General features: G+C 45.0%; 1 protein-coding gene across 1 annotated transcript; it reads right to left on the bottom strand.

The window, feature by feature from the left end:
* Nucleotides 1–1417: 1417 nt before the first annotated feature.
* On the bottom strand, nt 1418–2911 carry LOC113838939 (GRB2-associated-binding protein 2-like). The gene has a single exon (XM_035453696.1). The coding sequence runs from the start codon at nt 2909–2911 to the stop codon at nt 1418–1420; it is 1494 nt and encodes a 497-aa protein (XP_035309587.1).
* Nucleotides 2912–18667: the final 15756 nt, after the last annotated feature.

The following is an 18667-nucleotide window of genomic DNA, read 5'->3' as shown; positions in this document are numbered from 1 at the left end:
TTGGCCACCACTAAGTCCGAGTATCGGGTGACAGCCTGGAGATTTGGATGAACAACAAGATGCCTGGTCCACTTTCTGAGAGAATGACTCTCACCTTTATTGTGGAGCAGTCTTATATACAAACTTACAAAAACCCCAGGTGAAAGGGTTCACAATAGGACATTGATGTTAGTAGGGTGAGGTCAGATAAAGAGGGGGTACCCATGGTTATGCTGGAAAACAACTCAGAGAACCTGTGGTGTCTGGGTCCCAACATCTCCCCCTTCTTTATATATAACAAAACAGTTGTCAAGTAAGAACTATAAGATTTTAACCATTCTATCTTAGTGTGTTACTATAACTATCTATCTTCAACTCCATCAAAGATCATAGAAGGATAATACATAAACTCTAGAACTGACAGAGACATCTTGCTTCCTAGACAGTCACCCAAAGTTTCTCGGTAATGTTGTGGCATCCATTTTTAGCCTACAGGTCACAATGTGTCTGACAGACTTCTCAGCAAAGCAGGAAATTCTAAACTCTCCACCTGCATTGGCAGTTTGTCTGTCACCTTTTTTCTGTGTCCTGTAGAATGTCAGGCAGTCTCTTCCATGAAGCAGGAACCTTTCATGACTGTCCATCTTGTTTAAGCAGTCAATTTCCTATGGGTCCTGCATGTCCAGTTTATAAAGCAACAGTCAAACCGCTCAGGCAAGAGCAGCTTCTTGCCCAAATAGCAAGTCTTGCCATGTCAAAGGCAAACTTTATTTCTTCAATGCTCATCTTCTGCTCAGATGTAATTGGTGTGCCAGGAGCAGTTGTGTCTCACTGTCAAGAAAAACCCTAAACCATTTAAATGCTAGATATTCTGTAGGTCTTAGAATGGTTTGAAGAATATCTATATATCTAGAAAACCTAACTAATATAAACAAATGAAGATCCAATCCAATACAAAGTATCAACAAATGAGGATCCATTCCAAAACAAAGTATCATTTCTATATAATATTCCTCCTTTTTCCTTTTAAAAGTGATTGCCTGTGACCACTACCATTTCTAACTGAACAAATTTTAAGGAAAACAAATATTCAGATCACCTGGGCCACTGCTTCAGGGGTTCCTGCCCCATGAAATCATACCAGTCTAGAAGAAATGCACAGCTCTTCACCCTCCATGGAAAAAAAAGCAGAAATTTCCCTCCCAAGTAACCTGTACTTTAACAACTGTTGCTCCTTCCCCAGAAATTACACAATTTAAAGACAACACAATGGCATTCTTTTGTTAACAGTCACACATTATGATCACACTTCATACACACATGTGTGGCCACACCATACATACAGAACATACATACGTCTTTTGAACAAAACTCACAAAGGAGAAGAGGTGTCAGGGGATGGCCATCCTTACCATAGCTTGGCATCTTTGGAGGCCCTTCAGGACTGTTGCATCTTTGTCGATTCCTGTATGGACTTTTGTAGGGCCTGGTTCTTTTCTTCATCTGTTTGGACATATTCTCCTTTCTCATCTGATGTGACAGATGATGTGGATGGCTTGTGTTGAGGGCTTGAGGAGGGCAGCTGGAAGTCTGGGTCTATGTAATTCACATTACCACTACTCTTTTTAGGAGCTGGGTTGTTAGTGCCACTGGGTAAAGGGGATGAAGACATTGGGTTCTGCATAGGGACATAGTTCTCCTCACAGTCTCCAGAGTCTGTAATGGAGATGGATCGACAGTACTGGGAGGAGCTGGGATTGAAAGTGTTGTTGACCGTGGACCAAGGCTTGGTGACAGGTGACTTGAAAGGCAGCTCATTGATAACAGTGTTGTCTCTCATGTCAAGGGTTTCTGGCTTTGCTTTTCGGCCAGGCTTGAGGTGGCGATAGACAGGGGGTGGCTGGATCTCGCTTCCTCGGCTGGCAATGTGAAGGGGCATTGTGCTCATGGGGATGTCAGAACCTGGGTTTATAGACACATAGCTGTCATCAGAGCTGGCATTGTGTGGTAGACCCACGATAGTCTTTTTTGGAGATTTATCACGGCAGCAGGCGGTTTCTCCATCTCGTGTTGGGTACTTGTAGTCACTGTCTGGCGGTCTTTGTTGGGGGCTGCTCCCCCGAGGTGTCTTGGGGGGCAGTGGTTGGGGAGCTATGGCTGAGTCCACTGGGAGGTCTCCAAATTCACTACACGGGGTGTTTCTGGGTGCCTTGAAGGTGTACACATCCTTACTATCTGCCGCAGACACTGTGAAACTGCCCTTGGTGTGACTGTGTGAAGCCAGGCTACGAGGGGGGACAAAACCACTGTATTGGCTTGGCTTTGGAAGGCTAGAGAAGTCATGGACCTGACTGCTGACTCTGTTGATACAGTGTCTATTGCCCTGGGCAAGTTTTTGTGCAGCTGTATCACTCTCCTGCCGGGTGCTCTGAGAGAAGCTGGTATTCCTTGCATTTTCTCTCCTTCGACTTATGCGTTGGTGCAAGTGTTGATGCTCCTGAGGTGCACTGGTAGACGAGGCAGGCTGGATGTGGCTTGTTAGACGTGGCTGGCTAGACTGTGAACAGGCTGAGGACCTTCTTGCTGGGAGCAGGTGCTGACTGGAGCTGCTGAATTCAGCTCGTGAAGAGCTGAGCCTATGACTGACTGAAGGAAGGTTTCTCAGTGTATCAGTGCTCTCTTTAGTCTGACTGAAGCCACAGATCTGGCAGATGCTCTGGACCCACCTATTCCTGTCAGCCTCTGTCTCAGCCACCAGGTAGATAGTGCGCTCATTGGTCTTGATATCAAACATAAAACTCTTTTCAAGCTCTTTTTTGCTAAAGGTCATGCGTATACCCAACTGCGTACAGAAGTTTAGGTTGATGATCTGCAGGGGTTTCTTGGAGTGTTCATTCTTATAGTATTCTAGAACACCTGGGGCACCACTCATTTGACCACTCCGCAGGATAAACCAGCGTTTCTTCCAAGCATAGTGCCCCAACTTTTTCTCAGGAGGTGATTTCTCCAGCCAGCCTGTGCACAGCACATCATTGTCGGCTGACTGGAACCCACAGCGGGCTTGAGTGGAGAAGGTCTTGGGCTGCTGGGTCGGCTGGCTGCTGGTGTGCTGCTCACAGGGGAGTGATTCCTCAGTGGAGGGTTTCCTGTGTTTCTTTAATAATTTTCTTAGCATTATTACTTAATCCAAAGTTAAATGATATCTTACCAGTACCTTGTCTCTTTAACATTATCTGTGTGATTGACTGTGATCTCTCTTCCAATCCAACTCTCTTAGGAGTTTAGGTAACCCTTTTCCAGTTCTTTTACAATCCAAATCTCTTAGGAGATGAGGCACCCCTTTTCCAGTGCCTTTACAGTCCAACTCTCTTTGGAGTTGAGGCATCCATTATCCTGTACCTTTCTGCAATCCAACTCTCTTAGGAGTTTAGTTGCCTATTTTCTAGCACCTTTTGCAATCCATCCTCACAACTCATTACTTTCTTACCAGCCTTCTGACAGTGATCTCTCAGTATTCCCTTTCTTTCTTGCTCTCTGTGGGACCTCAATTTGTGGCTCCTCTTGGCCACCACTAAGTCCGAGTATCGGGCTAAAGCTTGGAGATTTGGATGAACCAAAAGTTGCCTGGTTCACTTTCTGAGAGACAGTCCCTCACTTTTATTGTGGAACAGCCTTGTATACAAACTTACAAAAATACCAGGTCAAAGGGTTCACATCAGGATCCTATTTGGAAAGATCAGAAAAACAGGAGGTCCCTGTGGTTATGCTGGAAAACAACCCTTAGAGACCCATTGGGGCCTGGGTCCCAACACCCAATGAGTCATTAGATGGCTGAAGCATTTCATCAGGAACCAGGTGCACACAACGATCGTGAACCAAATTTGAGGACTCGACATCCTGTGTGAAACCACAAATAGAACCAAGGGCCCACACCAAAACTGGATCTGGCCCTTTCCAAAGGTCTGAAGGAAGGTATCTGCAATTAACCAAAGGTCTTTTCTGTGCAGTGGACCACCAATGATGGTCTGCTGCGGAATTACCAGAATCATCCACAATTAAAAAATTTAAGATAGAAAATAAGTGATAGAGTTAGGAAAGCCAAGGTTACCCTCAAGGTCCCACTTCTTTACATTAACTAAATAGGTTTTTAAAGTGTGGTGGGCATGTTCCACAATCGCCCACCCTTGGAGGTTGTAAGGAATATCAGTTTTGGGGGTAATTTCAAAATCTTGACAAAATTGATAGAAACCTCTGCTGATATAAGCAGGGCCATTATCAGTCTTAATTTATTTTGGGACCCCCATGTAAGCAAAAGCCTGTAGACAGTGGCTTTTAACATCGTTTACCTTTACACCAGAATTGGCAAAGACAAATATTAGTCTGGAAAAAGTATCCACGGAAACATGGGCAAATTTCAATTTACCAAAGGATGGCACATACGTTACATCCATCTGCCACAGGTGATTGGGCAACAGTCATCAGGGATTAACTGCCAAGTGAGGCACTGGAAGAAATTCCACACAAAGAGTTCAATTTTTAATTATTTAAACAACTTGTTCCTTGGTTATTCCAGTAGGAATTCGTAAGGACCCTGTGGTGAGATGAAAGCACTTATGTAAGGATTGTGCTTTAGTGAGCTCTTGTGAACCTGCAATGTATTGAGGGTAACTCTTGGCTGTGTAATTTCTTTCACTGAGAGGTACTGGCAAATGGGTATGGGCCTGAAGATGTCCCACAAATACAGGTTCACTCCGTTGCCATTGCAGACCCTGTATCTGTAACAAACTCTCTTGTACTCAGAGATTTGGCAAGATAGGCAGGCATCTCCAAGGGTTGGACAATTTGAGCTAGATATTGACTATCAGAATAGATGTTAATGCTTCCCTGAGGAAGAGTTGTAGAGCCATGGCCAAGGCTAAAAGTTTGGCCATTTGGCCAGAAGCTGCAGCAAATTTATGGCTGTCTTAATGATAGGATAAGATACAATTATACATGTCCCTTTTGAAGAACCCTCTGTGAAAACCATTTGCCCCTTGGAAATAGGCTGAGAGACTATAATCTTTGAGAAAACCAAAGGATGTATCTTAAAAATAGGAAACCAGATTATTGGATGGGTAATACCTATCAAAATCACTCTGGGTAGCAGAGAGAAAAATGCCCAAATCATAACTATTATTTTGTAGCCACTCTAGTTGTTGAAGCGATAAAGGTGTAACAACCTGATCTGGCTGATTACCAAAAGTCTGAAAAGCAATCTTTTGCTCTTTAAATAGGGGTGTAATTATAGCTTGGGGATAGGATACCACTGATTTACATGGGGAGGCCTGAGAATGAAGCCAAAGAATAGGACTCTCTTGCCAAAAAACTGCTGTAGGAGAGTGAGCAGAACAAAACACTAATAATTTTAAAGGCTGGGCATAATCTACATAATCCAAATGAGCTCTTTTTCTAAGGCATTTTCAATCAAATGGATGCACTTCCCTCCTCGAGTAGTAAGTATTCGAGGAGAATTGGGATCTGAATCATCTTGGAATATATTAAGGAGAGACTTAAGTTGCCCAGTAGTAATTTTTAAACTAGGTCTGATACAATTAATATCACCCAGAGACCTCTGAAAACCATTTAAAGTTTGAAAGGTGTCCAGCCGAAGACTAATCTTTTGAGCATGCACCCCATATGCTCATAACCAAGCATGTCTTAGGTCTGGCTCCCTCACTGACCTTCTTATTTCCCTGCATAGCAGAAGCAATAACTTGTCCTATAAGGTGGTGTCCATCTATATCTCTACAAATGTGAATGTAATCATTGAGGCTTTTGGCCTTGTGAGGTCATAAAGCCTCTTTACAATAATTGTTGGCATTTTAAAAAGCTAGTTGTCTAACTATAGACATGATATTATCAGTATCCCCAAATATACAGCCTGCAAGTTGTAGGAGCCCGTCCATAAAATCAGAATAGGAATCAGAAGATCCTTGAAGGACCCTAGAAAGTTGGTCTATTATGGCCAAGTTAGGTAAAGCTTTCCAAACACAGCCAGCAGCTGCTGAGATCTGTGCACATACAGCTGGATCATAAAGAATTGGCTGACCTAGGTCTGCATAGGCTCTCCTACCAGTAAGCATTTCTGAATTCCTTTCAGGGAAACCAGCAGCCGTGTTGTTCTGTGCCATTTTGCTACATAGCTCTTGGAATTCCCCTCTCCAAATCAAATAATCTCCCCTGAATAGCACAGCTGGACATAATTGTTGTCAATCACTGAGAGTGAATTCAAGCCCCAAAAGAATTCAAAAATGGTCCGAGTAAAAGGGACATGACTCCCGTAAGCCATAGCTGCCTCTTTCAGCTGTTTACTATCCTTAAAATTAAGAGGGAAATGCTCTCTGATTCTAGCCTTGGGGAACAACTATCTCTGTGATTGGGAACATCACTGTGCCCCTCTGCTCTTCAGTACAGGCCGAAGAAAACCAGAGAGCACTAGAATTATGAGCAGGAGGTCAAGGCTCAAGGGAACATTATTTTTTTACCTTATGTTTTAATTTAATGTCCCTTTCCAGTTCTTCACTTTCCTTAGTCTCATCCCCTGAATATGAGGGAGAGGGCCCAAAGGAAGTGTCATTAGAAGCTTGAAGTGACCTAAGACTCTTGGTTCTGAGCCTCTGTCAAGGCAGCCTTGGCTTCCTCAACCTGCTTTTTCACTTCCACAGTATTACTAAGAGGTGCTTCTTTGACAAGAGGGCACATGAAAAAAGTAACAGTTGGTATGGCATTCGGCCCATCTCTGTGTAATGCCCTTTGCAGGTCTATAATCACCTGCTCCCCATCAACAATACTAAGGTCATAGATTAAAAACCAAGGGCTGACCTCATGTACCGTTTTTAAAGTCTGTTATTGTCTTGTACTTAATACTGGTGCCCTGCTTATTGGACAATTGGACCAATTGTTTCCCCATAAGAGAGTAAGAACTAGCTCCACCCATCTTCCATACACTCGTTCCTTACCTTAATGCTGGCAAGTCTTCCCAGTAGATCCTTCAGTGTCTGCCCTTCTTTCTCAAATCTTGGTGGAACCTGTGGGACCTCCAATTGTCATAATGTCCAGTGTTACAACCTTCTCATGGGTTCTGGCAAGGGAATCTGAGGATTAGATAAAGACAACACACATGGTCACTCTTGCAAGGAGAAGGCAGTTTATTTCAAAGAGAAGTAGATTTATATACTAACAGCAGCCACAGTGTAAATTTACTCAGATCAAGCTCCATGCCCCCAAACCCCCCTCAATGTGTGGATAATTTACATTCTTGCATATAGGCCTAGGTGGAAGGAGGGAACTAGGAAGTAAACACCTAGTCACGAGATGGATGGTGGATCCTAAGGGCACTGTGGGTCACCCTTAGTTGCTAGAAGAACAGCAGACCCCAAAGAGGTCCCCAACATGATTTCTCTGTGCAGCCCTAGCTGTCCTGGATATACCTCTGTATACCAGGCTGGACTCGAACTTGAGGAGTTCTGCCTGCCTCTGCCTCCCAAGTGCTGGGTTCAAAGTCCTGTGCCACCATCACCCAGTTAAAATGTTATGTATTTTGTATTTCATGAACATTTGTGTTTTGCCTGAATGTATGTCTGTGTGTGGGTGTTGTGTCCCTTGGAACTGGAGTTGCAGATGGTTGTGCATAGTTATTCCGTGAAGAAGGACTGGAGCAATGGCTCAGAGGTTAAGAGCACTGGCTGTTCTTCAGACGTCCTGAGTTCAATTCCCAATAACTAGACAGTGGCTCACAACCATCTGTAATGTGTTCCAATGCCCTCTCTTATTATGCAGGGCAGGCACATATGGAGGGAGAATGCTACACGCAGAAGAAATAAATCAATCTTTTTAAAAAACATCCCATCTACCTTGTGCCTCAGGTCTTTTACCTTTCTCTATTCTCTATCTCTTTCTTCCCTTCTTACTCTGTTGGCAGCTGTTTGGCTGCCCCCTGGTGTTCTCTTTCCTCCTTTCCTCCTCCTTCCCTTTTCCTCTCTCTCTTCTTCTATTTATTCTCTCTGCCCACCAGCCCTGTCTATCCCTCTCTCCTGCCTAGCTATTGACAGTTCAGCTCTTTATTAGACCAGTCAGGTGTGTTGGGCAGGCAAAGTAACACAGCTTCACAGGGTTAAACAAAGGCAACATAAAAGAATGTAACACATATTCAACTAATATCCCATAACAGCTGTGAGCTGCCATGTGAGAATTGGGAATTGAACCTGGGTCCTCTGCAAGAGGTGCCCATGCTCTTAATAGTTGAACCATCTCTCCAACCCAATAAAATAATAATTTTAAAAATTAGATACGAGAGGCATTGATGGTGCACGCCTTTAGTCCCAGCACTTGGGAGGCAGAGGCTGGCTGATCTCTGCGAGTTCGAGGCCAGCCTGGTCTACACAGAGATAGATAGATAGATAGATAGATAGATAGATAGATAGATTGATTGATTTGATAGCAGGGGTCAAAAATGTGGCGGCACAGCATATGAAGGCACTGGCTATCTAGGCTGGTGACAAAGTGCAACCCCCTGAGGTAGTTCAACCATTCATTACTAAGATAGGAAGAACATGATCGCCACAATTATAACCACAATTGCTAGGACTAAAGGCTTGAGACATATGCCAGTCTTGTTGTTTTAGAGAATTAAAAGTCTTACTAGAAAGTACCTGTAGGGGCTCCTGAGATGGTTCCTCAGGGAAAGGTACCTGACAATCTGAGTTTACTGCCTGGAGCCCACACTCTGAAAGGAGAGACTCTTGCAAGCTGTCCTGGAACAATGCCCACAATGGGCTCCTGAATTAATTAGAAAAGACCCACAGGGGCTGTAGGGATGGCTCCATGCTGAAGAGCACTTGCTGCTGTGCATGTGCACAGGTATAGCCCACAAAATATTTTTGAGACAGGGTCTCATTGTATATCTCTAACTAATCTGGAATTTGATATGTAGACCAGGGTGTCCTCAAACTCACAGAGATCCACCTGCCTCTGCCTCCTCAGTGCCAGGATTAAAGGAGTGCCCCACCATACCCAACACACACAAAATAATTTTTAAATGCAGTTTGAAAATCCTGTATATATTTATGTAATCAAATACATGTAACATCAAATTGGCACCTTGTAAAGGTCTTTTTTGTTTTTCTTTTGTTTATTTTTTAGATAGGGTTTCTCTGTGTAGCCCTGGATATTCTGGAATTCACTCTGTATAAAAGGATGGCCTTCAACACACAGAGATTTGCTTGTCTCTGTCTCTTGAGTGCTGGAATCAAAGTTGTGCACCACCATCATCAGGCCTAGAACAGTATGTTGCTTTTGTGTTCTACTTGCTTTCTTTTGTGTGTGGGTGTGTGCTGGGAATCAAACCCAGGACCTTGCACGCACCAGGAAAGAGCTCTACTACTGAGCTACACCTACAGCCCCTGGCTTTTTGAGCCAGAGCCTCACTATACACCCTGGTAAGTCTAATGGAACATCCTACTGCCTCTGTCTACCATGTGCTGGTGCGTGTCACAGGTGTGTGCCACACAGCTTCCTGAGAACACTGAACTCTGAAGACAGGTGCAGATGATAGATTCTGTGTCCCCAGGAAATTCCCCCATCATGCTTTTACACAGGCTGAATGAAGATCTGCCACCTCAGCTAGGCTGCCTGTGAAGATTGGCCTCCAGCCTCAGCCTGGACCAGAACCTGGCTGAGCTGGAACTGGGCCTAAACAACCTTGGTGATCCCAGGGTGCTTCTGCTGTGTGAGGGCCTCAGGTACCCAGACTGCAAACTGCAGACCCACTGGTGAGTGGAGTTCCTGATTCAGCATGCTTGCCCTGTCTTCTCTGTCCATGAAGGCCATGGGCCCACCCATTTCCTCACCAGCTCTAGCTACAGAATCTTGCTGTCAAGTTTTTCTGCCACAGGGTCTTTACACACACATCACTGACACCACTGAAACGGCTCTTCTGTTCTGCTGTACATTTAGTTTCCAGGGGAGGTGCTGGAGAGATGGCTCAGTGGTTGAGAGTACTGGCTGCTTTTCCAGAGGTCCTGAGTTCAATTCCCAGTGACCATATGATGGCTCACAACCATTTATAATGAGATCGTGTGCCCTCTTCTGGCCTGCAGGCATACACGCCAGCAGAACACTGTATACATACATACATACACATATACATACATACATACATACATACATACATACATACACACACACACACACATACACACACATATATATATTGCTTAATCTTTCAGATCTCAGAACAAATAGCACTGACCAAAGTGTATCCTCTGTTATACTTGTCTTTCTGTTACTGTGATAAACAACATGAACAAAGGTGACTTCAGGAAGCAAGAGTTTTTGTTATCCTACAAGTTATATAGCTCTTCACTGAGGGAAAACAAGGCAGAAGCCTGAAACAGTAAGAAACCAAAGAAATTTGCTGCTTACAGGTTGGTTCCCTGTGGCTTGCTCTGCTATCTGCTTTTATACAGCCCAGCCCTCCTGGCCCAGGGATATCCTACCCACAATGGGCTCCTGCAACAATTAACCATCAAGGTTTCTCTGTGTAACAGTCCTGGATGTCCTGGAACTTGCTCTGTAGACCAGGCTGGCCTTGAACTCAGAATAATCCCCCTGCCTCTGCCTCCTAGTGCTGGGGTTAAATGTGTGCACCACCACAGCTCCACCCCTTTCTTCTTTTTTTAAATTACAAAATTCGACAGATGTGGCTTTCTGCCTGCATTTATGCTGTTGAACAAGATCTTCCCTGGTACCCACAGAGTCCAGAAGACAAGTTTAGATTGACTAGGACTGGAGTTACAGCCAATTTTGAGCTGCCTGTCCCTTATCTTCTGTCTTGCCTTCCTCTCTGCCTTCTCCCCTTGTCTCTCTCAAAGGTGGGCAAGGCCATACCCCTGCACCCAGCATACGAATTTGGCATGTAAGCCCAGCACTGATGACCTAACCAAAAGACATGGGACACAGTCACCTTGGCCTTCCCTTCCTCTAGGTTGGGCATTTGCCAGCTTGGCTCAGACACATGTGCAGGGATTGCCCATGTGCTCCAAGTCAACACCTGTCCCTGAGAACTGGATCTGAGCTTCAACAACTTGGGAGACAGGGGCCTGTGGCTGCTGGGGGAAGGCCTTAGGCACCCGGCCAGCAGACTTCATGAGCTGTGGTGAGTGTTTGCTTAGGAGGAGGGTCACAGGAGTAGCGTGGGGATGCTAATGGAGTCATGAACCACTACACACTGGCTGCTTAAGTAGAAATTTTAAGGCCAGCCTCAGCTTTATAGCTACTATCAGGCCAGCATGGGATAAGGGAGATGCTACTTCAAAAAACAGAACAGAAAACAACCATGGTTATTGACATTCTAAAAGCAGGAAACACATAAACATAACTGGGCCAGGGAGTGATGGGTGGAGCCTTTAATGCATGTATGACTGGACACCAGAAGAGGCCACCAAATCTTTTTATAGATGATTGTGAGGCACTCTGTGGTCGTTGGGAATTGAACTCAGGAACTCTGGAAGAGCAGCCAGTGCTCCAACCTCTGAGCCCTCTCTTGTTCTTTAAAATGAAACCAGTCTCAGCTGGCACATGGGAGTTCTATATGCATCTGTAAATGAGAATACAACTAGGAGTTTCTTGTGGTTTTAATTTATTAATATCTAAAGACACTCAAGATTGGGAGTAAGGAGCCCAAAGTGGTTGGGAACATGTTTAATTCCAGAAAATGGAAGGTAGAGGCAGGTAGATCTCTAAGAATTCCACTCCACCCAAGGCTGCTGCCACCACCACCCGGCACAAGTCACATACTCTTAACCAATCCTGAACAGCCAAGGCACATACCTCCCTTCTTGCTGCTGTTTCCTTTAAAAAGCCATAACAACTGAGGAATGCATTTGTATCAGTGAGTCAGCTCCTTGGTGGTCTCTTTTTGAGATCTCACGAACATGGCATAACAATTCCACACCAGCCAAGGGAGCAGAGAGACCCTGTCTCCAACAAGCAACTGAGCATTGGGAGTAAGGAGGCTGGAGAGGTAGCTCTGTGGTCAGGGCACTTGTTGCTCTTGCAGAGGTCCCAGTTTCCTTATCCCACTCTATAGCTCACAACCTGTTCCAGGGGATCCAACTCCAGTTTCAGGAGATCGAATCACCCCTGGTGGTCTCCATTGGAACTGCAATATGAGGTCCAGTCATGCAAGTGTGCAAAATACTCATCCTAAAACCAAACTAAAGGGCTGGAGAGCTGGCTTAGCAGGTTAAAGCATCTACTCCCAAGCTTGATGACAGGCTTCACCATCAGAAGCCTGGTAGGTGGAAAGGAAAACATCTACAGGTTGATCTTGGTCTCCAAAGAATACGACAGAGAACAGTATTAAGAGCAAAAGCACAAACAAAACCGCTAGCTGATCCCAGCTTCACCGGAAGCTGAAATAAGAGAATTCCAGGTTCAAGGCCACCCTGGGAAACTGAGTGAGGCAGAATACCAAAAGCTCTGAAAGTAGGCATTGGTGGTATTGAGGAACGCAGATGTGTGTTACTCAGCCTGACCCAGGTCGTAAGCTAGCTAAATTAAACCTCTCATCTAAAATAAACCTATCTCATCCAACATCCATATCTAGCCTACACCTGCCTCTCAAAGCTAAGGTCCTAGGTTTCAAATCTCAGAACAGAAAAAAAAAACATACCTTTCTGACAGAGAGAAAGTCGAACTCGAAAGATGGAGCAGAATATCCTGACAAGCACCAACAAAATCCCAAAGAAGTCTCTGGGAGAGGGAGAGGCTCTAGTATTTACATAGTCTGAGAGCTAATTGGCCCCCTGGAGGGGAGGCTCTGGATTCCCTCCCACAACATGGGGCCATCCTTACCCAATCCACCCTGTATCCTGGGTTCTGATGCCCCCTGGGGCTGAATGACCTTCAGCATCCATGCCCTGCTCCCCAACCGTCCCGTGTCTGCCCCAATCCCCAGAGGAGGAAGTTGATTTGTTTGTTTGTATCTATGTTTTTAAATGGCTAGGGTCTGGGTAGGGTGGTTTCATTTTTGTAGCAATTATTGAGGCTGAGTTTGGAGGTGTGGGAAGGATCGCTGTCAGTTCAAAGCCCGGGGGTCACAATCATGAATTCCTGTCTGGGCAGGGTACATAGTGAGATTCAGCATTTGGTTTTTGTTTTGGGGGTCCTTTAAGAGATTCTGGATAGTATTGGAGCCTATCCTAGCCTGAATCTATCTGAGATCCGTCCTTGTCTGCCTCCTGGGTCCTGGGATGAAAAGGAATTTGTCACCACTGCCTGGCTCCATATTCATTCTTTTTTTTTCATGACAGCATTACTCTGTGGCTTTGGAGGCTGTCCTGGAACTAGCTCTTGTAGACCATGAAGGTCTGGAACTCACAGAGATCGACCTGCCTCTGCCTCCCGAGTGCTGGGATTAAAGGCATGTGCCACCACTGCCCGGCTCCAGATTCATTCTTAAAAATATTCATGAAAGGAGTAAAGGAAGTAATCTCTACCTGGGAGGGTCAGTGTTTTGGTTTGTTTTCTCATGTTTTGACTGAGTTGAAGTCCTTGCTCCACCTCCTTTGTCTTTCTTCCTCATGTGTGTATGGTTAGACCTGCTTTGCCAAACTGGATTGGGGGTCAAACAATAGCTAGCTGAGTTGGTTTTCTCTACCTTTACATGGTTTTATGGATTGAAATCAGGTGTCCAGGAATACAGGGACAAAGCTACTGAGACATGTTACATGCTTGGGTTTTAGGGTTTCTTCGGACAAAGTCTCAGGTACTCAAGTTGGCCCTAAACTCACTAAATTGCCAAGGATGTCCTTGGATTCCTTATTTCCTCTTCCCATCTCCCAAGGGCTGGAATAATGGGCACATAAGACCATGCTCAGTTCAGTCATCAATTCGAGGTACATTTCTATGTATTTTTGATGTTTTGTTTATTGAAGAAGTAAACCTTGTCAGCAAGCAGCTAGGTCTTCCATTTGGAGAAGCAGATAAAGATATTAATTTGGCCCATGTAGTGGCAAGATATTTACTCCCAGCCCTTGGGAGGCAGAGGCAGAGGCAGAGGCAGAGGCAGAGGCAGAGAGGCAGAGGCAGAGAGGCAGAGGCAGAGGCAGAGGCAGAGGCAGAGGCAGAGGCAGAGGCAGAGGCAGAGGCAGAGGCAGAGGCAGAGGCAGAGGCAGAGGCAGAGGCAGAGGCAGGTAGATGTCTTGAGTTTGGGGCCAGGACTACACAGATGGCCCATATCTCAATAAAAACAGCAACAAGGATATAGGTTTTAGAGTCTAGAGTACTAGATTTTTTATATATTTTTCTCCCTTTATTTGTTAGGAGATTGGGTCTTTCTAGGCTAGCCTAGCTTTGGGTTCTCTATGTAGCTGAAGATAACCTTGAATCCTTTTCCTGTCACTACTTTCCCAGTCTGGTTTTGCCACTATGCCTTGTCTATTCTATGCTGAATCTAACCAAGCAAAGCATTCCATCAACTCATTTTCAACCTAAGAATTTAGTTTATTTTGTATCTGAGAGTGTGAGTGTATGTGTGTGTTTGTAAGACAGAGAGAATCCTACTAGTCCTGGCTAGCCTGGGATTCACAATGAAGACAAGGCTGGTCTCTGCCTTAAGAATAAAGACTTGTCCCACCACTCTATTCTGCAGTGAGCTTTTTAAAATTACATTTATGAGTGTTGTGGTGCACAATTTTAATCCCAACATTCTGGAGCTAGAAGCAGGCACATATCTGGATATCTGGGCCACTTGGTCTACAAAGCTGGTTCCAGCAAAACTACAGGTCTTACACTGGGAAACTCTGTATGGAAAAACCAAAAAAATTAAACAAATAAATCACATAATCAGAGACCCCAATTACCCCATAAGCAACCTCCCCACATATATAAACATGTAATGAACTTTGAGTGTGTTTAGAAACTTCTAGAAAAAAAGACATTTATTATTTTGTGTATCTACCAGGATCAGACTATAGTCATGGCTTGATTTGGGAGTTTTCTTTTCCTCTTTGTGTATGTGTATTTGGGACTGGGAGTGTCCACAGAATACAGAAGATGACATCAGATGACCGGGACCATCACTTACAGGATGCTGTTAAATACTAACTGGGTGATAGAAACCAAACTTGGCTCCTTGAGAAGATCAGTCTTAAACACTGAGCCGTCTCTCCATCTCCTGCTCTGGGGATCTGGGTTTCTGGGATCTCTTACTATACTGTCTCCCCACTCAAGCTCACCCTGCTTAGAGGCAGAATCCCCGCAGTGCTACTCTGTCCCTGTCTACATCCCCACCACAATTCCCCAGACAGGGTTTCTCTGTGTAGCACTGACTGTCCTGGAACTCACTGTGTAGCCCCGGCTTACCTTGAACTCAGAAATCAGCCTCCCTCTGCTGGGATTACAGATGTGAACTACCATATCTACTCTTCCAAACCCAAGCATTACCAAACTGCAGGCATTGGACTCACTGTTTATAGATGTGTTCTCTGGGGACAGAGAATCCCTGAAGGCTGGAGCTACCCTAACTCTACTCTTTAAAAACAAATGTGACTCGAGACTAAAAATAAGGAACAATTTAACCACACAACGAAATCATTGATCATTGTCTTTAAACCAGGAAGGGAATCTAGTCTATAATAACTTATATTATGGCCCGGGAGTTGGTGCACAAGCCTTTATTGCCAGCACTCTCGGGAGGAAGAGGTTGGTGGATCTCTATGAGTGCAAGGCCAGGCTGGTCTACAGAGAGAGTTTCAGGACAGGCTCCAAAACAATACAGAGAAATGAGTCTCAAAAATGTGTGCATGAGCGCGTGTGCATGCACACCGCACACACACACACACACACACACACACACACACACACACACACACACGCATTATTATAACTTGTATTGTTTTTTTGCCCCAACTCCTACACCACACCCAAAATGGTTACATTTGCTGGGTAGACATGACTGCATTGGTACTCAGCTTTGTAGACTAGGGTAGCCTTGAACTCAAGAGAACTAGCTGCTTCTGGCCACCAAGTGAATCTAATTGGGGTTACCTGTGTGAACATGATAGGGACACTATTTGCTGAGGGCTACACCACTCACTAAGGAAGGTGTCCAGCAACCACTGGATGGGCTCATGACACTTTCCTTTAAACCCTGTCACCTGTAAAATCCTCACCTCAACTCCCTGAAAAGACCACCTCATCCACCTCAGCTTGTCCCCTGCAGGCTGGACAGCTGTGGCCTCACAGCCAAAGCACATGAGGACCTTTCTTCCATCCTGCAAATCAACCAGACACTGACTTAGCTTAATGTCACCAATAACGCTCTGGGGGACACAGGTGGCAGGAAACTGCAGGAGGCTGAGTCATCCAGGCTGCAAACTTGGAGTCCTTGGATGAGAGATGGACCAATGATTTCTTGGGGAGAATGGGGAATTCAGGAATGCTGGCCTCAGATTTGGGGGTAGGAATTCTAAATGATTGAGATGCATTCAACACTGGATAAATGATGCTACAGAGATAGATCAACAGTTAAAAGCACATGGTGATCTTACAGGGGACATTAGTTCAGTTCCCAGCACCCCTGTCAGGTGGCCACATTCACCTGTGATTCTAGATCCTGGGGATCCAACTCCCTTTTCTAGTATTCACAGTCATGCCCCCACCACACCCCCACAGGGACATGCACATATGAAAATAATAAAAATTTAATAAACTGGCCAGATTGGAGTCCCATGCACATGGGAGGTTGAGGCAAGAGGATCTCTGTGAGTTTGAAGCCAGCCTGGACTACAGAGTGAATGTCAGGATTGGCTCTAAAGCTATACAGAGAAACCTTGTCTCAAAAAACCAAAATAAATAAAATAACTTGATAAATAAAAGATGCAAGTATTATAATGTCTTGAAACACCAAAAAAATAATTAAATAAAAGATTGGGAAGAAGGAGCCCAGAGAGTTTGGGACCATGTTTGATCCTAGCACATGGAAGGCAGATTCAGGTAGAGCTCTCAGAATTCTGTAAGACCAAGGTAAACTAGAGAGGGTGGAGTTAACTCCATCCTCAGAAAAAGCCTGAGAAATTCCCTGTGTAGCACAAGGCTGATTCAGCTGCAGGATTTCTCTGTGGCTTTGGAGGCTGTCCTGGAACTAGCTCTTGTAGACCAGGCTGGTCTTGAACTCACAGCAATGCACCTTCCTTTGCCTCCCGAGTGCTGGGATTAAAGGTGTGCACCACCACAGCCAAGACCAGGTCACCTACGCTTAACCAATCCTGAACAGCCAAGGTACATACCAACCTGCTTGCAGTTTGCTTTCTTAAAACACCCTTCACACAGCTGGAGAAATGGCTCAGAGTTTAAGAGCACTGGCTGCTCTTCCAGAGGTCCTGAGTTCTATTCCCAGCAACCACATGGTGGCTCACAACCATCTCTAATGGGATCTCTTGTCCTCTTCTGACCTGCAGGGATACATGCAGACAGAACACTGTATACATAACAAATCAATAAATATTTTTTAAAAACTTCACAAATGTGGCCAGGCAGCCTTTTCCTGCAGCTTCTGTGCCGGTTTTCTAGACAGGGTCACTGACAAGTATTGTAACTTAACATTAAACCTTATGAGTCTGCATCATAATGAGTTGGTTCCTTGGTGGTCTCTTTTTGGGATCTCAGGAACTTGGCATAAAAATTCCATGCCACTCAAGGCAGCAGAGAGACACTGTCTCCAACAAGCAAACTGAACATTGAGAGTAAGGAGGCTGGAGAGGTGACTCTGTGGTCAGAGCACTTGTTGATTTTACAAAGGTCCCAGTTTCCAGATCCCACTCTGTAGCTCACAACCTGTTCCTAGTGATCCAACTCCATTTCCGAGATCCAATAAGCCCTGGTGACCTCCATTGGCACTGCAATATATGGTTCCATCTTATATATGTGCAAAATACTCATCCTAAAACAAAACTAAAAGGTGGGTGAGCTGGCTCAGCAGGTTCAAGAATCTACTGCCAAGCTTGATGACAGGCTTCACCACCAGGAACCTCTTGAGTAGAAAGGAAAACATACACAGTGGCAGCAGACTGGGCATTGGTAGTGCAATGTTAAGTTACAATACTCGGCAGGGACCCTGTCCAGAAAATAGCACAGCAGCTGCAGAAAAAGGGTACCTGGCCTCAATAGTGAAGGTTTTTAAAAAAGATTTATTGATTTAATATATATACAGTGTTCTGTCTGAATGTATCCCTGCAGGTCATAAGAGGGCACCAGATCCCATTACAGATGGTTGTGAGCCACCATGTGGTTGCTGGGAATTGAACTCAGGACCTCTTGAAGAGCAGACAGTACTCTTAACCTCTGAGCCATATCTCCAGCTGTGTGAAGGGTTTTTAAAGGAAAAAAACTGCAAGCAGGGTGGATGTGCCTTGGCTGTTCAGGATTGGGTAAGAGTGGGTGACGTGGGCTTGGTAGTGGTGGTGTACACCTTTAATCCCAGCACTCGGGAGGCAAAGGAGGTGGACCACTGAGTTTGAGACCAGCCTGCTCTGCAAGAGCTAGTTCCAGGACAGCCTCCAAAGCCACAGAGAAACCCTACAGCTGAATCAGCCTTGTGCTACACAGGGAATTTCTCAGGCTTTTTCTGAGAACAGAGTTAACTCCA

The sequence above is a fragment of the Cricetulus griseus genome, unplaced genomic scaffold (assembly GCF_003668045.3).
Source record: "Cricetulus griseus strain 17A/GY unplaced genomic scaffold, alternate assembly CriGri-PICRH-1.0 unplaced_scaffold_121, whole genome shotgun sequence".
NCBI lineage: Eukaryota > Metazoa > Chordata > Mammalia > Rodentia > Cricetidae > Cricetulus > Cricetulus griseus.
The sequence above is the reverse complement of the archived record's forward strand: the minus strand, read 5'-3'. Positions and strand labels throughout refer to the sequence as shown.